The 18,295-nt window shown below is 39.3% G+C and overlaps 1 protein-coding gene across 1 annotated transcript; it reads right to left on the bottom strand.

The window, feature by feature from the left end:
• Positions 1 to 373: 373 nt before the first annotated feature.
• LOC109487812 (gamma-aminobutyric acid receptor subunit beta-1-like) lies at positions 374 to 11,921 on the bottom strand. The gene is made up of 6 exons (XM_019791893.1): positions 11,878 to 11,921; positions 9,789 to 9,871; positions 8,789 to 8,926; positions 4,286 to 4,438; positions 3,651 to 3,949; positions 374 to 864 (listed from the first exon to the last, which is right to left on the bottom strand). Exons 1-6 carry the CDS (start codon positions 11,883 to 11,885, stop codon positions 472 to 474), a joined length of 1,074 nt encoding a protein of 357 aa, XP_019647452.1. The 5' UTR covers positions 11,886 to 11,921; the 3' UTR covers positions 374 to 471.
• Positions 11,922 to 18,295: the final 6,374 nt, after the last annotated feature.

The raw sequence follows: 18,295 nt of genomic DNA, 5'->3' as shown, positions 1-18,295 counted from the left end.
AATAGATGCAGACGAAAAATGAATGTACTAAATATACTCTAAATATGTTCTGGTAGGTTTAGACAAATATTTTCTTAAAATTGTGGCAGATTAAAGATTGCAAACAAAATATTTCTTAATGTGGGTATTTTAGCTTTAACTGCGATATAAGAAGAAAATATCACATTTTTTGGTGACCTCGACATGTACAGTTTTGGGTAAAAGTGGTTTCTTACATCAATGTGATGTAAGACCAATAAAAATCACGCAAACTATGGCATCTCTAGCAATATTAGAAATGTTTACATTCTATTTCCTCTTTCCGTCTATGGATCAGTGGCAGCCTATAGTATTTCATCTGACGAGTACCAAACGAGTCGTCTGTAGTCTTTGTGTTCAAACTGATATGTTTTGTTGTTGTTGTTGTTTTTGTTTACGGGGCTGCCAGAAAGGCACCACTGATAGCCTGGCAGTAGACATACATGATGTAGTCTACGTCCCTAGAAAGTACGAAACCCAGTACACCGTGTTGAGTATGACGAAGGCAATGGGGAACAGGACCCTACAGTATCTGTCTATCGTGTTGACGTCACGGATCTTCGGCAGCTTCAGCCTCGGGATGGAAATTTTAGGATCGGCGGGATTTTTGCGTCTGCGCATGCCGACGTTGTTGAAATCCGGACTGGACGTGGTTGACGTAGTACGTTCGTAGTGCCGTATGGGTTCAGGCGAGTCCATGTACAGTCCGTGCGGTGTGACTGGGGTCCTTGTCTCGTCGGAGTGTACTGATGTCAGCGCCGGGGCGTCCTGCTTGTGGTTCCGGTCGTCCTGTATGTCTGCTCTCGAGGACAGAGTCGCCATTTTGATCTCGACCACTGATGTATTCTGGGTAAAAAAAACGGCACAGAATTAAAGAAACAACAGGCATAGAGTCTCCATTTTGATTTCGACCACTGATGATGTATTCTGGGTAAAAAAAACGGCACAGAATTAAAGAAACAACAGGCATAGAGTCTCCATTTTGATTTCGACCACTGATGATGTATTCTGGGTAAAAAAAACGGCACAGAATTAAAGAAACAACAGGCATAGAGTCTCCATTTTGATTTCGACCACTGATGATGTATTCTGGGTAAAAAAACGGCACAGAATTAAAGAAACAACAGGCATAGAGTCTCCATTTTGATTTCGACCACTGATGATGTATTCTGGGTAAAAAAAACGGCACAGAATTAAAGATACAACAGGCATAGAGTCGCCATTTTGATTTCGACCACTGATGTATTCTGGGTAAAAAAAACGATACAGAATTAAATGTACGACAGGCATAGAGTCGCCATTTTGATTTCGACCACTGATGTGTTCTGGGTAAAACACAACGGCACAGAATTAAAGGTACAACAGACATAGAGTCGCCATTTTGATTTCGACCACTGATGTATTCTGGGTAAAAAAACGATACAGAATTAAATGTACGACAGGCATAGAGTCGACATTTTGATTTCGACCACTGATATATTCTGAGTAAAAAAAAACGGTACAGAATTAAAGGTACAACGGGCATAGAGTCGCCATTTTAATTTTTACCAGTGATGTATTCTGGGTAAAAAAACGGTACAGAATTAACTGTATATGTACAACAGACATATCTTGACATCAACTTAATCCTACATTGTTCACTTAAAACGGTTTACACTTGACTAAATTTGTTCAACTGCCTACGGAAAAAACATTATTTTTCAAAACATCATGATCTTTTTTTTTAAAGTCATGTTATCATAATTTATATCGCCCATTTTCTGTTTTGTTATTTGCTGTTTTGTTACTTGTTGCTGTTTTGTTATTATTATTATTTATCATTGTATGTAATCTTCTTTGTCAGATTAGCAAGATTAGCAACCTGCTATAATTGCCCACTGTATGTGTCCTGTAAGTTTCTATGCTGCTCAATGGAAAAAATAACGTTACAGATATCCATATTTGTCTTATGACGCTTGTTTTACCAGGGGGCCTAGAATGTTCACTTTGATCCACAAAATCCCCATTATTCATCGTGCTATCAAAACAGTTGGTGTCCTGGGGGCAGCTTCCAGCACAAAGTAGCTTCCAAGTAAGATACAGCAATTACAAAACCTATTCTAAACTTCCTGTGGCGATAAAAACTTTGGATGATGGCTACAGTAAAAACAGCATCAACCGCGGTAGACGTACGTCTGTTAGGGATCAGAGTTACGACGAAATTTCGGTGCTTTTGGTTAGAAGTTGAAGGCTGTTGATCAAACAAAAAAGCAGCCAACAAATCAAAGAATTTCTTGCTTGTACTACAGTTTGCCTTTGGATGTAAAGCCTGTAATGTCCTAGTGGAACAACTCTTAAACTAAGTTCTACCTTCGGAAATGTTGTCATTGCGGTACAAAACCTCAATTTATAACGTGAATTCGCATGAGAACCGAAGGTTACAGTGGTGTCGGGTTCAGACCACGCCCCAGCCATATAAAGCCTACCCGTACGATCGTTACCTAATCCCCGTAGGACGGGCCGGATTGTAGCGGTTCTATAGTCGTCTTTACGCCGTGCGATAAAATAAATCATCCAAGGTTATATGTTCCCGTGTTGCGGAAAGCAATAAAGTCGTCCATTTCTGTGAGATAACCGTCTAGTCTACCACCTGAGTTCGCTCTACCATGTCCCATAGGCGTTAACCTAGGTGCCAGACTGTATCGGGCCGTTAGCCGTTTTCCTTCGGCGGCCAAGAGCCCTGCGCCCGCCTACCTAAATTACCGCTACGGGGAGTTGAGCCCGGGGGGAGTTTGGCCGGTCCTACTACATCAGACTAGTAGTAGGGTACAACCTAGAAACTCCTTGGTATAACATAGCCGTCTGTGTGTGTCTGAGGTTGGATGGATTGTTCGGTGGACGTTTGAACAATTGTAAAGTTTTGTTCGGAATGGACCCGTCTACTCTTGGAACGTGACGTCATAGACACGTGACCGTAGTAGCGGGTTATACGTGCCAGATAACTTGTGTCGCCCCCCGTCCCTGTTCAGGGTTATTTGTGGTAAGTCCCTGATTCATTTCAGTGTTCGAAGGAAAGTTTAGTCTTTATTATGATTACCGAAGGAAAATATATTGTTTTTGCTCAGTTTCTTCTTCCTCTTCTTCTCCAAACAGTAACCTCTGACCTGAACCAATGTCGTGTCTGTTACCATGGTAACTAGTGTTGGGTTACATCATGTTGCAATTTTATAGCAGGAGGGGTTTAGACTCCTGTCTGGCCATATATATGAATGTTTGAGTAAGAATTATCAGAACAGACCATACGCGAAGGTTAACATTATGCATTTGCCTTGCAAATTGTTACCTTTCTAGGTTCATAATGACTTGTACCAACACAGATGAACTTTCATGCAATTTGTTATGAAAAACTTAAACTGTTCTCCAACTCAAAATTTGACTCACCAGAAATTTTCGACTGAATCACTCAGTCTTCCTCAGCTATCTGACCCAAATGCTGTGGGCACGTGATTTTTCCCACGTGTGACATCAGCAAAGGGTCAAAGGTTGTCTGAAGTCGATATCGCCCCCCGTCCCGGCTGTCACACGTGGGAAAAATCACGTTTTTCATAATGTAATTTACCAACTCAGATGAACTTTCATGCTAATTTGTATACCTGCTGGTAAGAGTTGTCCCCGACACTGCCCATGGAGTGATTACTGGTGTCCCGACGCTGTCTCCTGCACCGCTGGGCCGGTGGACTCGGCGAGGAAGTCGAGCCCAATTGGATTTCCCCCCTCTTGGGTTTGGAGCCGAAGTATTTATAATTAACCACAGCGTACTCAATCAGTGCCGCAAAGACAAAGACAAAACACCCCATTAGGTACAGGTCGATTGCCTTCACGTAGGAGATTTTGGGAAGGGACGCGCGGACACTTGTGTTGATGGTCGTCACAGTCAGTACAGTAGTGATACCTGGAAAAAAGAGAAGTCATATTGAACTTTATATACACAACAAAAGTACAGCGACTTTCGTAAGGTATTTGACTACATGTAGACATACAGACAGATACGTGGGTACAACAAAATTAACCTGCAGTTAAGCAGTGGATCATAGGTTACAGAAAGTCTATATCGCCCCCCGTCTCTGTTGAGGGAAGTTTGTAATGCCATGAAGATGGCCTGTTTAATCCCTCGTGCAAAAAAGTCCTCACTGGCTGTAGAGTAACCCCAAACACGTGAGTGGCTCTCATGAGCCTTGTTTTGCGGTGAATATGAAGTAAGTAATAAAAAAAAAAGTTATGTGCTGACCTAGCGCCACCCGTGCAGCCGTGGCCTCGGGGTTGATCCAGAAGGACACCCAAGACAGGATGACGATGAGCACAGACGGCATGTAGGTCTGCAGCATGAAGTACCCGATGTTCCTCTTCAGACGGAAACTGAGTGAAAGACGTGGATAGGCTCCTGTATGGAAGAAACCGGGGGTTATTATAGCACCGAAAGAGATAAGTTATTTGAAATGGTCACCAAAATGTTCCCTAGCTTTATTTACCTTCCCAGCCTACAAAAAACTGCATTTCTATTAACACCTCCCAATTCATATATCTCGCAAAATGTCGGCCATTTCATACTCCACTGCACACAGAAAAGAAATCAAACCCAACAATAACTACAAATGTATATCTAAAGTAGCATTAGCATTACTTATTATCATTTTTACTGTTTATTTTTGTTATCATGTTCTTGCAATTAGCCCATGAATGTTCAATAAACTTTCTATTAACTTGACTAATGCTGAGGTCACAATTCCCACACTAGGCCCGGCCGGACAGCTTTTGGGAATTCGAAAAGCACGATATAAAAGACATCAAAACACAGAAAGTTTTGAATGATAATCATCGGCACTATTACTGTATATTCTTCATATGAATTGTTAATTTTTCGTTTATGGAAGGTTTGTATAGTTGCATTAGGAATATTAACTATATATAACGAGCATTTTCTATCAGGTCAATGTATGCTGTAGGTGGCCAACTATGAATAACAATAATTTTATTTTATGAGCACAATTATTATAAGATTTAATCGAATTGTCGCCATCATATAAACTGTACGAACCGCACCACCATACCAGATGACGCCATATTGCGGACAAATGCCCCCAAACTTTGAGGGTAATTGCTTGCTCGAGAGTTCCATAATTGGATTGCCTGGATAAGGACGGCCAGATCTTCCGCTTCAATAACCAGTGTAATTTCCTGGTACAGATGTCAGACAAGCCGAGTAGACCTCTCGGGTTTGCCGACGTTTGGGTTTGATAAACGACGTGTCCGTCCCTGTCTGCTAGATACAAGGACGTATCGGGCGGTACTGACGCGCACTAGATATGTCACAAATCACAGGATATTGAACTGTACATTTTTGCTGGCCTCTACCAGGCACCGCGGATCGCTGGAAAAAAAGTAGAAATTGGCCGAAAAAAAGGGATAGTATACCAGAGAAGATCCAGGGCCATAGAAGCTCCAATTTGCGACCCACGTTTCTTTGTATGAATAATAGGGGGATTAATTTGATATCGTTTGAAGCTTGCGACTCCGCACAGGCTCCGTGGGTCGCAAATTGGAGCTTTTATGGCCCTGGATCTTCTCTGGTATACTATCCCTTTATTTCGGCCAATTTCGACTATTTTTCCAGCGATCCGCGGTGCCTGGTAGAGGCTACATTTTTGCACATTTCGAACTAAGTACAGGTCATGGTAAACAACGATGGTAGACTAAAATATATCTATAGTAAAACTACATATGTCCAGGTTCTGCTTCTTCTCGCTTCTCAAAACAGTTGTAAATGTAAGAACAGATGGAGCTTATAGTACGAGGATTATCGAGTTTCATTAGGAAAGTGAATTTTTCCTTTCTATCTAAAAAATTTAAAACTAGTGAAATAATCTTGCATACAATTGAAGAGAATCTTTCTCTCATTATTATATAGAGTACAGTCCACAATAAAATGACTCTCGTCTTCAATCTCATTTGAATTACAGTAATGACAAATTCTTTGTTGCATAGGAATATTACAACATACCTACAGATTCAGTGGTCTGTGCCAGGTTAATTAAGCATATAACTGTTGGCTGGTTTTATTGGCGCCAAACGAACTCAGAAATGGCTGGCCTCGGCAGTTTTAGGTAGTTACACCTACATTTTTACAGTGTAATCAATTGTCGTTACCAGTTCGATAGATTACGAATGATTCATTGGTTTGTCGATACCATTTTTCTCACAGATATCGCGGTTTGACAGAACAGGCAGATGAAATTATGAATTCATTATCGAACAAATCAGGTTTGATATGTCCGTAAGATTTATATTTTATATGAGGCTTGCAGAAATACAGACTATCTGTGTGCATGATGACTTCTGCCCAAGAAATGTTCGATGATAGTCGGAGTTATATATTACATGTCATTCGTTCTGTCCCTAAGGTTAGCTGGAGGCTATTTTAGTAGTAATTACGCCATCCAGAAATGCAATTATGTGGACCCCGGGTCATCTAGTGATTTACCGACATCCTATTCAAACTATTGGACAGTAAAAGGCAATTTTAGCAAACAGACGAAACCTACTGTAAAAGTATCTAATTACATATAAGAGTCAATGATTTTGGTGTTCGAATGACCGTATGACCTTTTTCGTTTATGCTGCATTTAAAGCTATTTTCAAAGCAGAGGGGTAGACTTCGGCTTGTTTTTGACGTGTTTTAGGTGTTTTTGTGGGCTTTCTTTTTTCTTCTGGTATCTTTTTTTTCTCTCTGCACAAACGTATGGAAGATAAAACCTAGTGACATTTGTGACTCATGTAACTGTGTTGAAGATTATCAACATATGTTTATCTCCTGTAGAAGGTTGAATGTTTTCTTGAAATTAGTTAAAAGTTTATTTACGAATCCTTTAACTGTAATGTTACAATCAGCTTTGATATCATAATAATAGACTACATAACGCATTTACGTAACATGCCTAACACAGTTAGGAACAATTAACATGTCAAAAATACGTAATCTGGAGGACAGGGTGTGATGGAAAGAAAGATGTGAACGGTCAGTCACTTGCTGCCATATTTAAAGACGAAACAAGATGTCTTTTGAACCAGGAGTTGGACAACTGATGTAATATTGTTTATGATTTTAGATATTTTCTCACTGTATGACATGTTAGTGTCCTTTGCAATTTGATATATGTTTTCATTGTAATAAAGAAATAAAAAATAAAAAAGTATGGGTACTGCCCTGCCAATGGTTCTATTTCTGGTGCAGTCCTCTGGAACTCACTTGCCAGAAATGCAAAAACTCTCTGTGCCTTTAAGACCACCTTTTCATCATCTAGCTGTTAATATGATTTCTTTGTTGTTAATTTTGTAATTTGTTCATAAACATCGATATGCAAATTCAGTTCCATTATCAACAATATTGACATCATTTGTTATATTTATATAGTTTTGTGTCTGTTCCTTATCAGTTGGTTCGTGTTTTTTTAGATTATTATTACGACTCTATTGTTGTTCTTATGTTAGTTTATGCCTTTTCGTTTATCATGTTATGTATGTTAGTATGAAATTTCATCTGTGTTGGTACAAATCATTATGAAATAAAGACTGAGCTTTAACTTCCAACACTAGATACAGAATTGGGGCTTACCCCAAATTTTCGGTTGACTCCATCAACCTTGTTCACGGAATGGACCCGTCTACTCTTGGAACTTTCAATCTTGAAAATTTGGGGTAAGTCCCAATTCTGTATCTAGTGTTGGAAGGTAAAGCTCATTCTTTATTTCATAATGTTATGTATGTTTTTGCAGGGAGCTTTGAAAACCGCCAACATGGGCGACATGCTTACCCTGGATAAATAAATAAAATAAAAATGAAATGATACTGTCTTGCCAATTTGACACTGGCTTGCAGGTATCAAAAGATCTTGGAGAAAGCTACACATGGTTTGATCAATCAATTATGATTACTGTCATCAAACGCTCATATTACTCTTTTGGTCTTCCAATGATGCCATTTGTTTTTTTATTGCATTTGAAATAAGCAATACACACATACAGAAAAGAACAGTGAAATAAACACAACAAGTACAGATACAAGAGAGATCCACAGAACCAAGGATAAATAACATAAAAAAGACATGAATAATTATACAAAATAAATAGAAAATATCTGTTATATTATGACACTACAAATGATGAAAAATAGAACCAGAACAATAATGGTAAATCAGTAAGTTGAACAAAGTATAGTACAAATTTGAACATAACAGAAAAGTAAATTAAACCAGGCACCAATCAAATGAAACAAAATCTGTGCTACAGAGAAAGACGGAAAGACGTCAGGGTTTAGCTGATGGCATGTACTATATCATTATATCATTAGGCCACACCAATTTAATTTCTTTATTAACGGATTCGCCTGCTTCATTTTTTTCTGTTTTGCAAATAAAAATAAAAATTCAGAATCAACTGTAAAATGCTCATATTTTGCCCTGAACAGTTCAAAACAGTCCTTTTCATCATAGTTGTTACGGCTATTCCATCTTTCAATGCAATGGTATCATTAAAAGTTCAAAATTCATTGTTTAAATTTTGAACCAGCCTGGTGTGATAACTTCATGGCTCCTATCGTACCATTTTGGGCCATAATAGGATGCCTAGGCCTGTTTTTATTTATTTATTTTTTTCGCCCGCCCGCTCCATTGTTTTTCTCGAAAAATCCATTAACCAAGAAATTAAATTGTTGTGGCCTTATGATGCGATTTTTTTACCTGTGGAAAACTGGATGACTCTAGTCACTGTGTTGTAGTCGACGATGTCGAACTGAGGCAGTTCAATCTGGTCCCAACCAATGACGGCATCTTTGCCGTCCTTCCAATGAAACTCAAGGTCATCCGTGGTGTAACCGTCTGCACAGAAAAAAAAAACATGCCAACAGGCGTCGTGACTAAAAATATGGATTTATTGATTCCTCGCAAGTTATTACAAGAGCAAACGATACCTTGGAGAGAAACCCGGCATCATATTTAGTGAAATATTAGCAACAGCGTAAACCCCCAAGTGAGTGAGCGAACTAGCCATGCGACGTAACGGGCGGTAAACCGAGTCAGACAGACGCCCCATCGTTGTAAAACCGTTGAAACAAAAACAACATTCACCTGAAAGAAAAGTATCGTCTGATTTTCCGTTGCTACCATCTAGGTGATCACAATCATTTATTTATTTTATTCTTCTTCTATTTTCTTCTTTCGTTCTGTTTTATTTAAACAGGGTAGAAACCTCAGTGCTATTTAAAAACACTGCTTTTCAGGAATGCCCTGTGACCACAGGTGACCACATCGACACATTAACAATACAAAATAAGCGTCAAAACAAAATCATTACACAGTTTATCCTCCTAAAGGACGCGCCGTTTGGGCTATATGTTTTCATCAACGTAAATTTAGAAACGATAGCTATGATGGCAACGCAAAGCAGCATAATTCAGCGTCAAAAAAGCACTGATTTTAAAAGATAGCCAAAAATGAACATCTCTCCAAATGATCTAGATTGCAGATGAATCTTATGAAAATCAGCTTTGATACATGCAAATTTGACGAAAATGAAGCTATAATCTATCAATATTAATTTTCCCAAGAGGCTAAAGTCATACAATAAGGATGTATACAATCTATTGTCACTGTCATTTTGAAAAGGAGTTTAATTTTTCCGTGATATAATTTACCAATTGTGATAACCTCTCATGCTGGTGTATGCTATTGTTCAACTCACAGCTTTCTATTTCCAGTGTGCAGTTCTGCTCGTCTAGAGGGTACCTCCGGAGGTCCATCTGGCACGCCGCAGTTGTCGTTATCCTGTAACAAACACATAACTCATCCCCTTTCATAACCTCAGCGGGAGCAACTTCAAACCTAAACAATAAACCATGCCAAAGTCGTTACAGCGAACATCATCCCTCGGATTTCTGCCAAGTGCATCGATGTTTTTAACACACATAACTCTTCCAGTCTCCGGCTTACGTCAACAAAATACCGAAGTATAAATGATATTAGTCAATTAGGATTTATTATATCATCTATGAATATGCGATTGCCAATGTCAGCATAAAGCCTGATACAACATTATTATGCTATCTATTTCTTCATAAAGGGTATTATATGGTGAGTACAGTGCCAAGGTGACTTCATAGATTCACATTAACCATCGAAACGTGTGTAGATAGAGAGATGATAACAATCCATCATTGGCAAGTAACATGGAGATGGAGAAAGATATCTGTCTCTGCCTCATCATGTCAGACGTAAACACAGAACAGATAAATGGCTAATATGCTCTTCACGGTGATGACTTTGTTTAATTACCTTCGCCAAGAAGGTTATGTTTTCAGTAGCGTTTGTCTGTGTGTCTGTGTGTATGTGTGTGTGTTTGTGGTTTAGCAAGATAACTCGAGCAGCAGTGGGGGAATTGGAATGGAACTTGGTAGGTGGGTAGGACTTTATAAGACCTAGAAATGATTAGATTTTGGGCCCCCTGGCGGCTTTCCTAGGTACTGCAGCAGAACTTCCGGTTTTGATATCTCGTGATCTGGACATGCTAGGGTCACGAATTTTGGTTGGTAGATAGCTCTTGGGGTAGGGAAGAAGTGACATGAGTTTGGGTCCCCTAGCGGGGGAAAGGTAATTTGGACACGATTATGGATCACGATTATGATTTTGGTTTGTATATTTCTGTTCAGCCGTTTATATATGTTGTATCGTTCGTTAACTTTTCAGTTATACTGATTTTCAGTTATACTGATCTCTGTTAACTTTTCTCAGTTATGTTACTTGATTGTATAATTTACTTTTATACAAATTGCTTATGTTGTGTTTATGTTATGTTATATTGTTGATGTGTCCCTGGACCCTTTTGGAAATCAACAATTTTACTGTTGTAAAGGCTACCCAGGCGTTTATAAGATGAAATTTTAACTATCGCAGAGTGGAACTCACTGTCACCAAGTACAGTAGGGGCACTGTCAATAGATAGCTTTAAACAATGTCTAGAGCTAGAAGTTCAAGGGTTAGGTGTAACAAGTCGATCGGTGTAATATAGCCAGCTGCCGCCGCGCCGCGTGCCTGCGAAGCTGGTGTGTTACGCCGAAAGGCGGTTATACCGGCTATACAGATACAGATACAGATACAGAAATAAATAAATAGATAAATAAATAAATAGATAAATAAATAAATAAATAAATAAATAAATAAATAAATAAATAAATAATTTGCTACAAAACATGTTTTATTTCATTAAGACAAACGTCAGTGCAGCGTCTAGCTGCAGATTTATATTATCATATACTGCAGTTTGTTTCTTTGTTAGGAAGAAAAATTAATTTGTCTTGCAAATTTTTTTAAAAATTTATTTCGCACAAAACACAAGATACAATTAAGGTGAAGTAAATTAAATAAAAAACACTGTGCAGGAGAAGATGAAGCTTTAAAGGCTTGTACAATCCCTTCTCTTTAAACATAACAACACAATCACAATTAACTTATGAAAATCACGACAAATGAAGAGAAAATATCAGCAAATCGTAAATACGTAACCATTATACAGTTAATAACAAAATTCTACAATACGTTGCTGGATGTAATACTTAAGATGCTAATACGATATGTAATTCTAAAAAAAAGATAAGTGTCACAGCTAAGAATAACACCTTAAACGCGCGCTAAGGCATATAATGCTTTGCTTTTTAATAGTTTGGAATAACCCAGTGTCTAGAAGGAATCATAAAAACCTGCAAAGGAAGACGGATCCAAACCCACTGGGCATACATTTCTCTGAATCCTCAATCATCCAAATGAACGCAGCCTACCGGCACATGCTTCTGAGACTAAAGCAATATCGTCTGCCAACCCAGATTACTAAACGGCAATGTAGTGTGAGTTATAGTAGTCCCGTAAAGCATTGAACAAAGCGCACATTTTTCACCATTCTGAACGCTTATTATAACAGGTAAGTAGGAAACAACATCAGCGTATTTTTAGGTCGCCGCTATGATAAAGATCGACTCAGCTGGGGCGGCATTAATGTCTGACGTATCTCTATATTTTTTTATCTATGTCAGCTCTCACTCAGCATTAGCAGCCAGACTGCCTAGATAGAACGCTGTCAGAAGTTTGCGCTGAGAAAAGAATTAACTTCACATTTGAATCTTTGTCTGTCCCTGATCTAAGTGGTCTCCCTCGGAAGACTGTTCCAAAGTTTAACAGTTGTTGGTACAAAGGTTCTCATATGATTGTTGGCGCGGGAGACAGGGACCACCAGAGTGTTTATATGTACGAAATGCGTCTGAGAGAGCCTTGACGACATAAGAAGGATGGTATTTTCTCATAGTAATGGACTGTAATAGGGAATACGTGTCTGATATATGGTCGCATCTGCACCAAGCGTTAAAGAATCGGCAATTCTTTCTCAGCAAAGTCCGTTGTTGCTTCTGTTAATCCGGAGTGAGTAGGTTGATAGCACATGGGTGGGGAAGCTTAAGATTGACAAGCAGAATGACAGGAGGTTAAGGACTCAGAATCTGAACGGGAGTCGATCAGGAGGGACTAGGAAGCCGAGGATGACATACTGTACTTATCGGAAGTCTAAGATATCTGGTGTCTTCCTAGTCAACTTTGTGCTTGACATGGTAGTAGTAAAATCATTCTTTATTCACAAATAAAAGAAAGGAACATTGATATCCCAGGTCACGTCGGCCATAACTGACGGAACATGCAGGGGGACATTAGACATATAACATTATACAATACAATACATTGGGACATACAATATTGCACAGTTTCCTTAAATATTGCACAGTTTTCATTACAATTATCACAAGAATTTGTTAGACTTTGGCTTAAAAGTTACCACTTCTATCTAGTGCGACTTAACCACGTTATAATTTCAGGGAGTAGGCCGGTCATTAATTGTCATTAGTTGACACGGCATTATCTATTTATATTTATTTCATCATACGACGGCTGGGTAGCCCCATTCAGCTTACATTAGCTGTTTTCCAGGGGGGGGGGGCAGCAAAATTACACGACAAGACATTGTTACATACAGTAAGACAAGAGTGAACAACATACAGTAAACATAAAAGTCCGATGCGTTAAAACAGAGTCATAGTCCTATACTCAAAGTCCTAGCCGTTCAAAGGTCAAACCACGAAAATCAGGAATGGAGGTAAGAGGTCAGGTTTCATACGACATACGTTTTAAGCCTGCTTTAAACTGAGATAGAGTAGGTACATGTTTAGGTCTGCTGGAAGTGTATTGGCATTATAATGATATCGCTGAAATTACAATAAATAACCATCTACCTATCATTGACAACATGTAGGTATTGTAATTTGATACAGCAATTCTAAGTCACAATGTTGAAGAAATTATATAAATAAAGATTTCAGTTTTGTAATTTAGTGTAGAATCTGTATGACCCAGTTTAGAACCGTTCACCCGTTCACGCAATGTGCTGGCCTACTCTGCCCAGTCTATTGACCGGTGCAATAGCTCAATTGGTAGAGTGCTCGCTTTGTAACCGGGAGGTCGTGAGTTCAAACCCCGGCCGGGTCATACCAAAGACTTTAAAAATGGTACACACTTCTTTCTCTGCTTAGCACTCAGCACATATGAGAAAGACTGTGGGAAGGTCAAGCACACAGCACTACCAGCGGACCAGCCCCCTGCTGTAGTGCCTTGCACAACTGTGTGTCGCCCAAGGGCTACGGAAATGGACATGGGCACCAAAACCCTATGCTCTGTATAGAGCACGGGTAGACCTAACTCTGCCCAGTCTACCATGAGCCCATGCCACCGATAAAATGGACACTTTGACATTTTGCCCTTTAGATGTAATTTTCCCAGTGTTACTAATATGGGCACCGACCTCAAGCCGCACTTGAACCAAATATACAGTCCTACATAAAGTATACCATTAAATCATGACAACTATCGGCCACTGGTCCACCAAATGACATCAATATTCTTTCCAGTGTTATTTTTGGAGAACTGTCAAGACAAGCAAAACCGTTAACAAATTTGATCATTTTATTAGGTAAGCTTTTCATCTTTCAGTCCAGGGCATCTAAAATTTTGGATTTCGAGTCCTTTAAAAAACTTAGTAATTTTCTAAAAAAACAACAACAACAGAATACCTGATTGCGTCTCGGAGAGGGAAGCTGGAGAGGCATCGGGGTAAGTGGGGTACCTTATGTAAGGCTTATTTATAGTAATTACTTTATGTATTCTTTAACGCTTATGTTCAATTAGGGAGGCTCTACGTCTATGTGAATGTTTGCTTATAGTGAAAATGAATAAAAAACAGTTGGATAGCTTACAAAAATTATTTCCAGAAAATTTACCACCGTTGAACAACATCAAACGCGGCACTGAACTGATGATAGAAGAACATTATTGCACATTATTGCACAACAATTGATACATAGTACAATGTATGACAACGACTGTTAAACATAGTATAGAAAGGAAAGGAAATAGAATAGAATAGAAACTAGAAAGGCCAATATTTGCTTTGGAGCAAATATAGCGATGGGTTCACCACATTTTACGACATGGCAGGGAAAGAATGAGAAACACAAGGGAAAACAATGATTTACATTGATATAACTATAATATGAAGTAACATACAACTAAAACAACAGTTGGATAGCTATTCCCTACTTTATTGGTTATGATTTTTAATTGCATAATGCAAACTGTTGATTTTCAAAAAAAAAAAAAATGTTCATGCCCCGCATTCCAATGCTGGAGCAGAAAAGCTTGAAATACCTACCAAAACACTTGAATAAAGACATACTGTCAGTATGGAAATGCTCTGTGCAGGTGTTAATCAAGTTAAATCCCAACAGCCAATCAGCAAGAAGTATAGAGGAAAGCTGCATGCCTATTGGTTGATGCCCTGCATTCCATTGTGATGACTCATGCCCAAACGTGGTAAACAAGGCACACTAACACAGTAATACATTTGCTATAACACAGCCAAAACTCTAATAAAACCATTCTAAAAGCCTGTATCACAATAATTAAAAAAACAGTGGGGTATTTGCCCACTGTACCTCCATACCAAATTTCAGGACCTTGGGCCCTAAAATGAAGAAGCTGAATCCATTTAAAAATGGCAGGAGAAGGAGGAGAAGGAGAAGGAGGAGAAGCTTAAGAAACATCAGAAAAAGCAATATGGGTTCACCACCACTTCGTGGTGTGGTGAACCCATAATTAACATTCTAATTACTAAATATCAAGATAAAATGCAGTATAAAATCAAGTAGCTAATCATGAGTTTCGGCATTTTTTCTAATAAAAGCAAATGCCTTTTATATATTTTTTGCATTGTAGTTGTTTCATTCGAATATATATAAATCTACATCTAGAAATCTATTGTACTAGATTCAATAAATTCAAATAGCTTATTACGTAAAATTATTTCTAGAGCATTTCATGATAAACTGAAATTCATCTTCAATTTATATTCGTGTAGATTCTAAGAACAATGCTTCACTTCAGCCTTCATTTGTGAGATCTGCAACAAGCCCTGCAGAAGCAGGGCTGGGTTAGCTGCACACCGCCGGGCCCACAAATTGTGAACTGATCGTCCGACAGGATGAAAAGGACTATGATGATGAGATTCTAAGTTAAATTGTAGAACCACATGTACGTAACGTATCCACACGTTATGTCATACGTGACGTTCTTCTAGCATACGTGACGTATTGACCCCAAAAAGTGACGTATTGACCCCAAAACGTGACGTTTTTTAACGTCCGTATTTTTGACACGGAAATGATGCCATAGACGTCCCGACCTTCTGACAACGACAGACATGCAGGTATTGATTCGGCGTTGACCTGACGTATTTCGGGGATTATTGCACACTCGCCTTGAAGTGCTACAACTGTTCAAGATCCAATTTAGATATGGCGATAGCAATATGGGAAACTGGCGGATAAATGACAATTTTCTCAACATTCATAAGTCAGAAAAATCCAGACAAACACAAACATGTAAAATATGACTATTGTGCTTTGCAGACAATGAAATATTGCTCAGTTATCAATATCTTAGATGTATAATTGAAGCATATAGATATAAAGTTGAACATTGAAAGAAACCTACCGTGGGTGTCACTGGAAGACAGAAGAAAGATGTCCAGACTATGCATGATGTACAAAATGTCTAATAAACTGGTGGATGTCCCAACTACTAAGTACCTAATACCAGCCAAGAAGAGAACAAGAAATAGCCATGCCTTCAAGTACCAGAGTTTTCAACCAAGGATTGAGGTGTTCAAGAATTCATTCTTTCCTAGAACTATCGCAGAGTGGAACTCACTGTCACCAAGTACAGTAGGGGCATTGTCAATAGATAGCTTTAAACAAAGTCTAGAGCTAGAAGTTCAAGGGTTAGGTGTAACGAGTCGATCGGTGTAATATAGCCAGCTGCCGCCGCGCCGCGTGCCTGCGAAGCTGGTGTGTTATGCCGAAAGGCGGTTATACCGGCTATACAGATACAGACAGATACAGAACATTCAGGTATAATTGGTTACTTGGTGTCACAAAATCAGCAAGACTTGTGATATCACACGGATGACGTATGTACCCAATAATTGTGTAATTTCACCGTGACCGAAGCTGCGATTTGACTCAATGCATCTCTAGTCGCATACGTCAAACGTGGCCAATGCAACGAACTATAACTCTCATAGCGTATAAATTTTGGCACAGTCTATATCTTGGGGCCATTTAGAAAGAAAGAACGTACTAGTTGTGAATACACAGTGACCGCTCACTCGAAACTTCGTAGTCCTATGTCCTCAAATGTAGGGTCATCTATTGTCATCCATGTCATTGAGAAGTGGGCCAGATTGCTCTCCATTTAAAGAAGATGTCGACTGAAACGACCCAGGTTATTTTGTTATGAGAAGATCTCTGATCTCTGAGGAACGTCATTTCAAAGTTACTTTGACACACAGTTGTACACAATCTGATGATACTATATTGCCTTGCATAGTTTTATTATATATACTACGATTAACTTTGTAAAGGTTGCTATTCTTTGGGTAGATAAAGCAGACGTATGTATGTATCATTGCCTTGAATATTTTTAGAGTCAGGAACTTTCTAATACTTGGGTTGAATAGAGGTTACCGATCTCTCGATTGGGACACAAACGGTATGGTTTATAGTACGATTAACTTGGTAAAGGTTCCTATTCTTTGGGTAGATAAAGCAGACGTATGTATGTATCATTGCCTTGAATATTTTCAGAGTCAGGAACTTTCTAACACTTGGGTTGAATAGAGGTTACCAATCTCTCGATTGGGACACAAACGGTATGGTTTATAGCCCTGCGGCAGCCCTCTATCTCTCCGTGCAGATTGGTTTGAGAGTAGGCTGTCGTAAATAACAAGTGCAGACCCAATTTGTGACATTAACTGCCAAATTTCGTCGGCATGAAAGCGCGCATTACGTTTACCCTGGGACCCCAAACGGCGGCCCTTTCCCCTTCTATCGCCTGTAAATTGTAATGCGGGAGAGATGCGGCGACGTGCGATTAAGGAAGCATCAGGAGGATTGGCAAAGTTAGCTAATAAATGAGCGAGTTCCGTGTAGTGGGACAGTATGTCGGTGTTTCAGAGGACGTCCGTCGACCTGACCAATCCCCAATCGCGTTAGAACCAGGGCGGTGACGTCATGAGGAACCATCACGGGGGCGCGGTCGTGTCAAATAGTACCCGGATGGAGACATGTTCGTCTGGGTTTTAAGTACACGATGCATCACATACGTCCCGTGGCGTTAAGTGCCTTAAATCCTTAACATACGTAGAATGTCCAGACAGTGCATGATGTACAAAATGACTAATAAACTGGTGGACGTACCAACCACTAAGTATCTGATACCAGCCCAGAAAAGAACAAGAAACAGCCATGCCTTCAAATATCAGAGTTATCAACCAATAATTGAGGTGTTCAAAAACTCGTATTTCTCCAGAACTATCGTAGACTGGAACTCGTTGCCACCAAAAACAGTTGGTGCATCATCATTAGAAAGCTTTAAACAACTCCTGCAATCAAATGTGCAAAGATTGAGTGTAACAAGCCGTTCGGTGTGATATAGCTAGCTGCCGCCGCGCCGCGTGCCTGCGAAGCTGGTGTGTTACGCCGAAGGACAGTTATACCGGCTATACCGATACAGATACAGAACATAAGGACTGCGTTAAGGTTTGAT

Source organism: Branchiostoma belcheri, unplaced genomic scaffold, assembly GCF_001625305.1.
Source record: "Branchiostoma belcheri isolate BF01 breed outbred unplaced genomic scaffold, Haploidv18h27 scaffold9, whole genome shotgun sequence".
Lineage (NCBI taxonomy): Eukaryota > Metazoa > Chordata > Leptocardii > Amphioxiformes > Branchiostomatidae > Branchiostoma > Branchiostoma belcheri.
This window is presented reverse-complemented; position numbering and strand designations above follow the sequence as displayed.

Excerpts from the sequence above, each read along its gene's own strand:
- LOC109487812 (XM_019791893.1), bottom strand. Across the intron at positions 3,950-4,285 it reads GGCTGCACGGGTGGCGCTAG|GTATCACTACTGTACTGACT; the intron begins GTCAGCACATAA and ends TCTTTTTTCCAG. Across the intron at positions 865-3,650 it reads GGGACAACTCTTACCAGCAG|AATACATCAGTGGTCGAGAT; the intron begins GTATACAAATTA and ends TTTTTTACCCAG.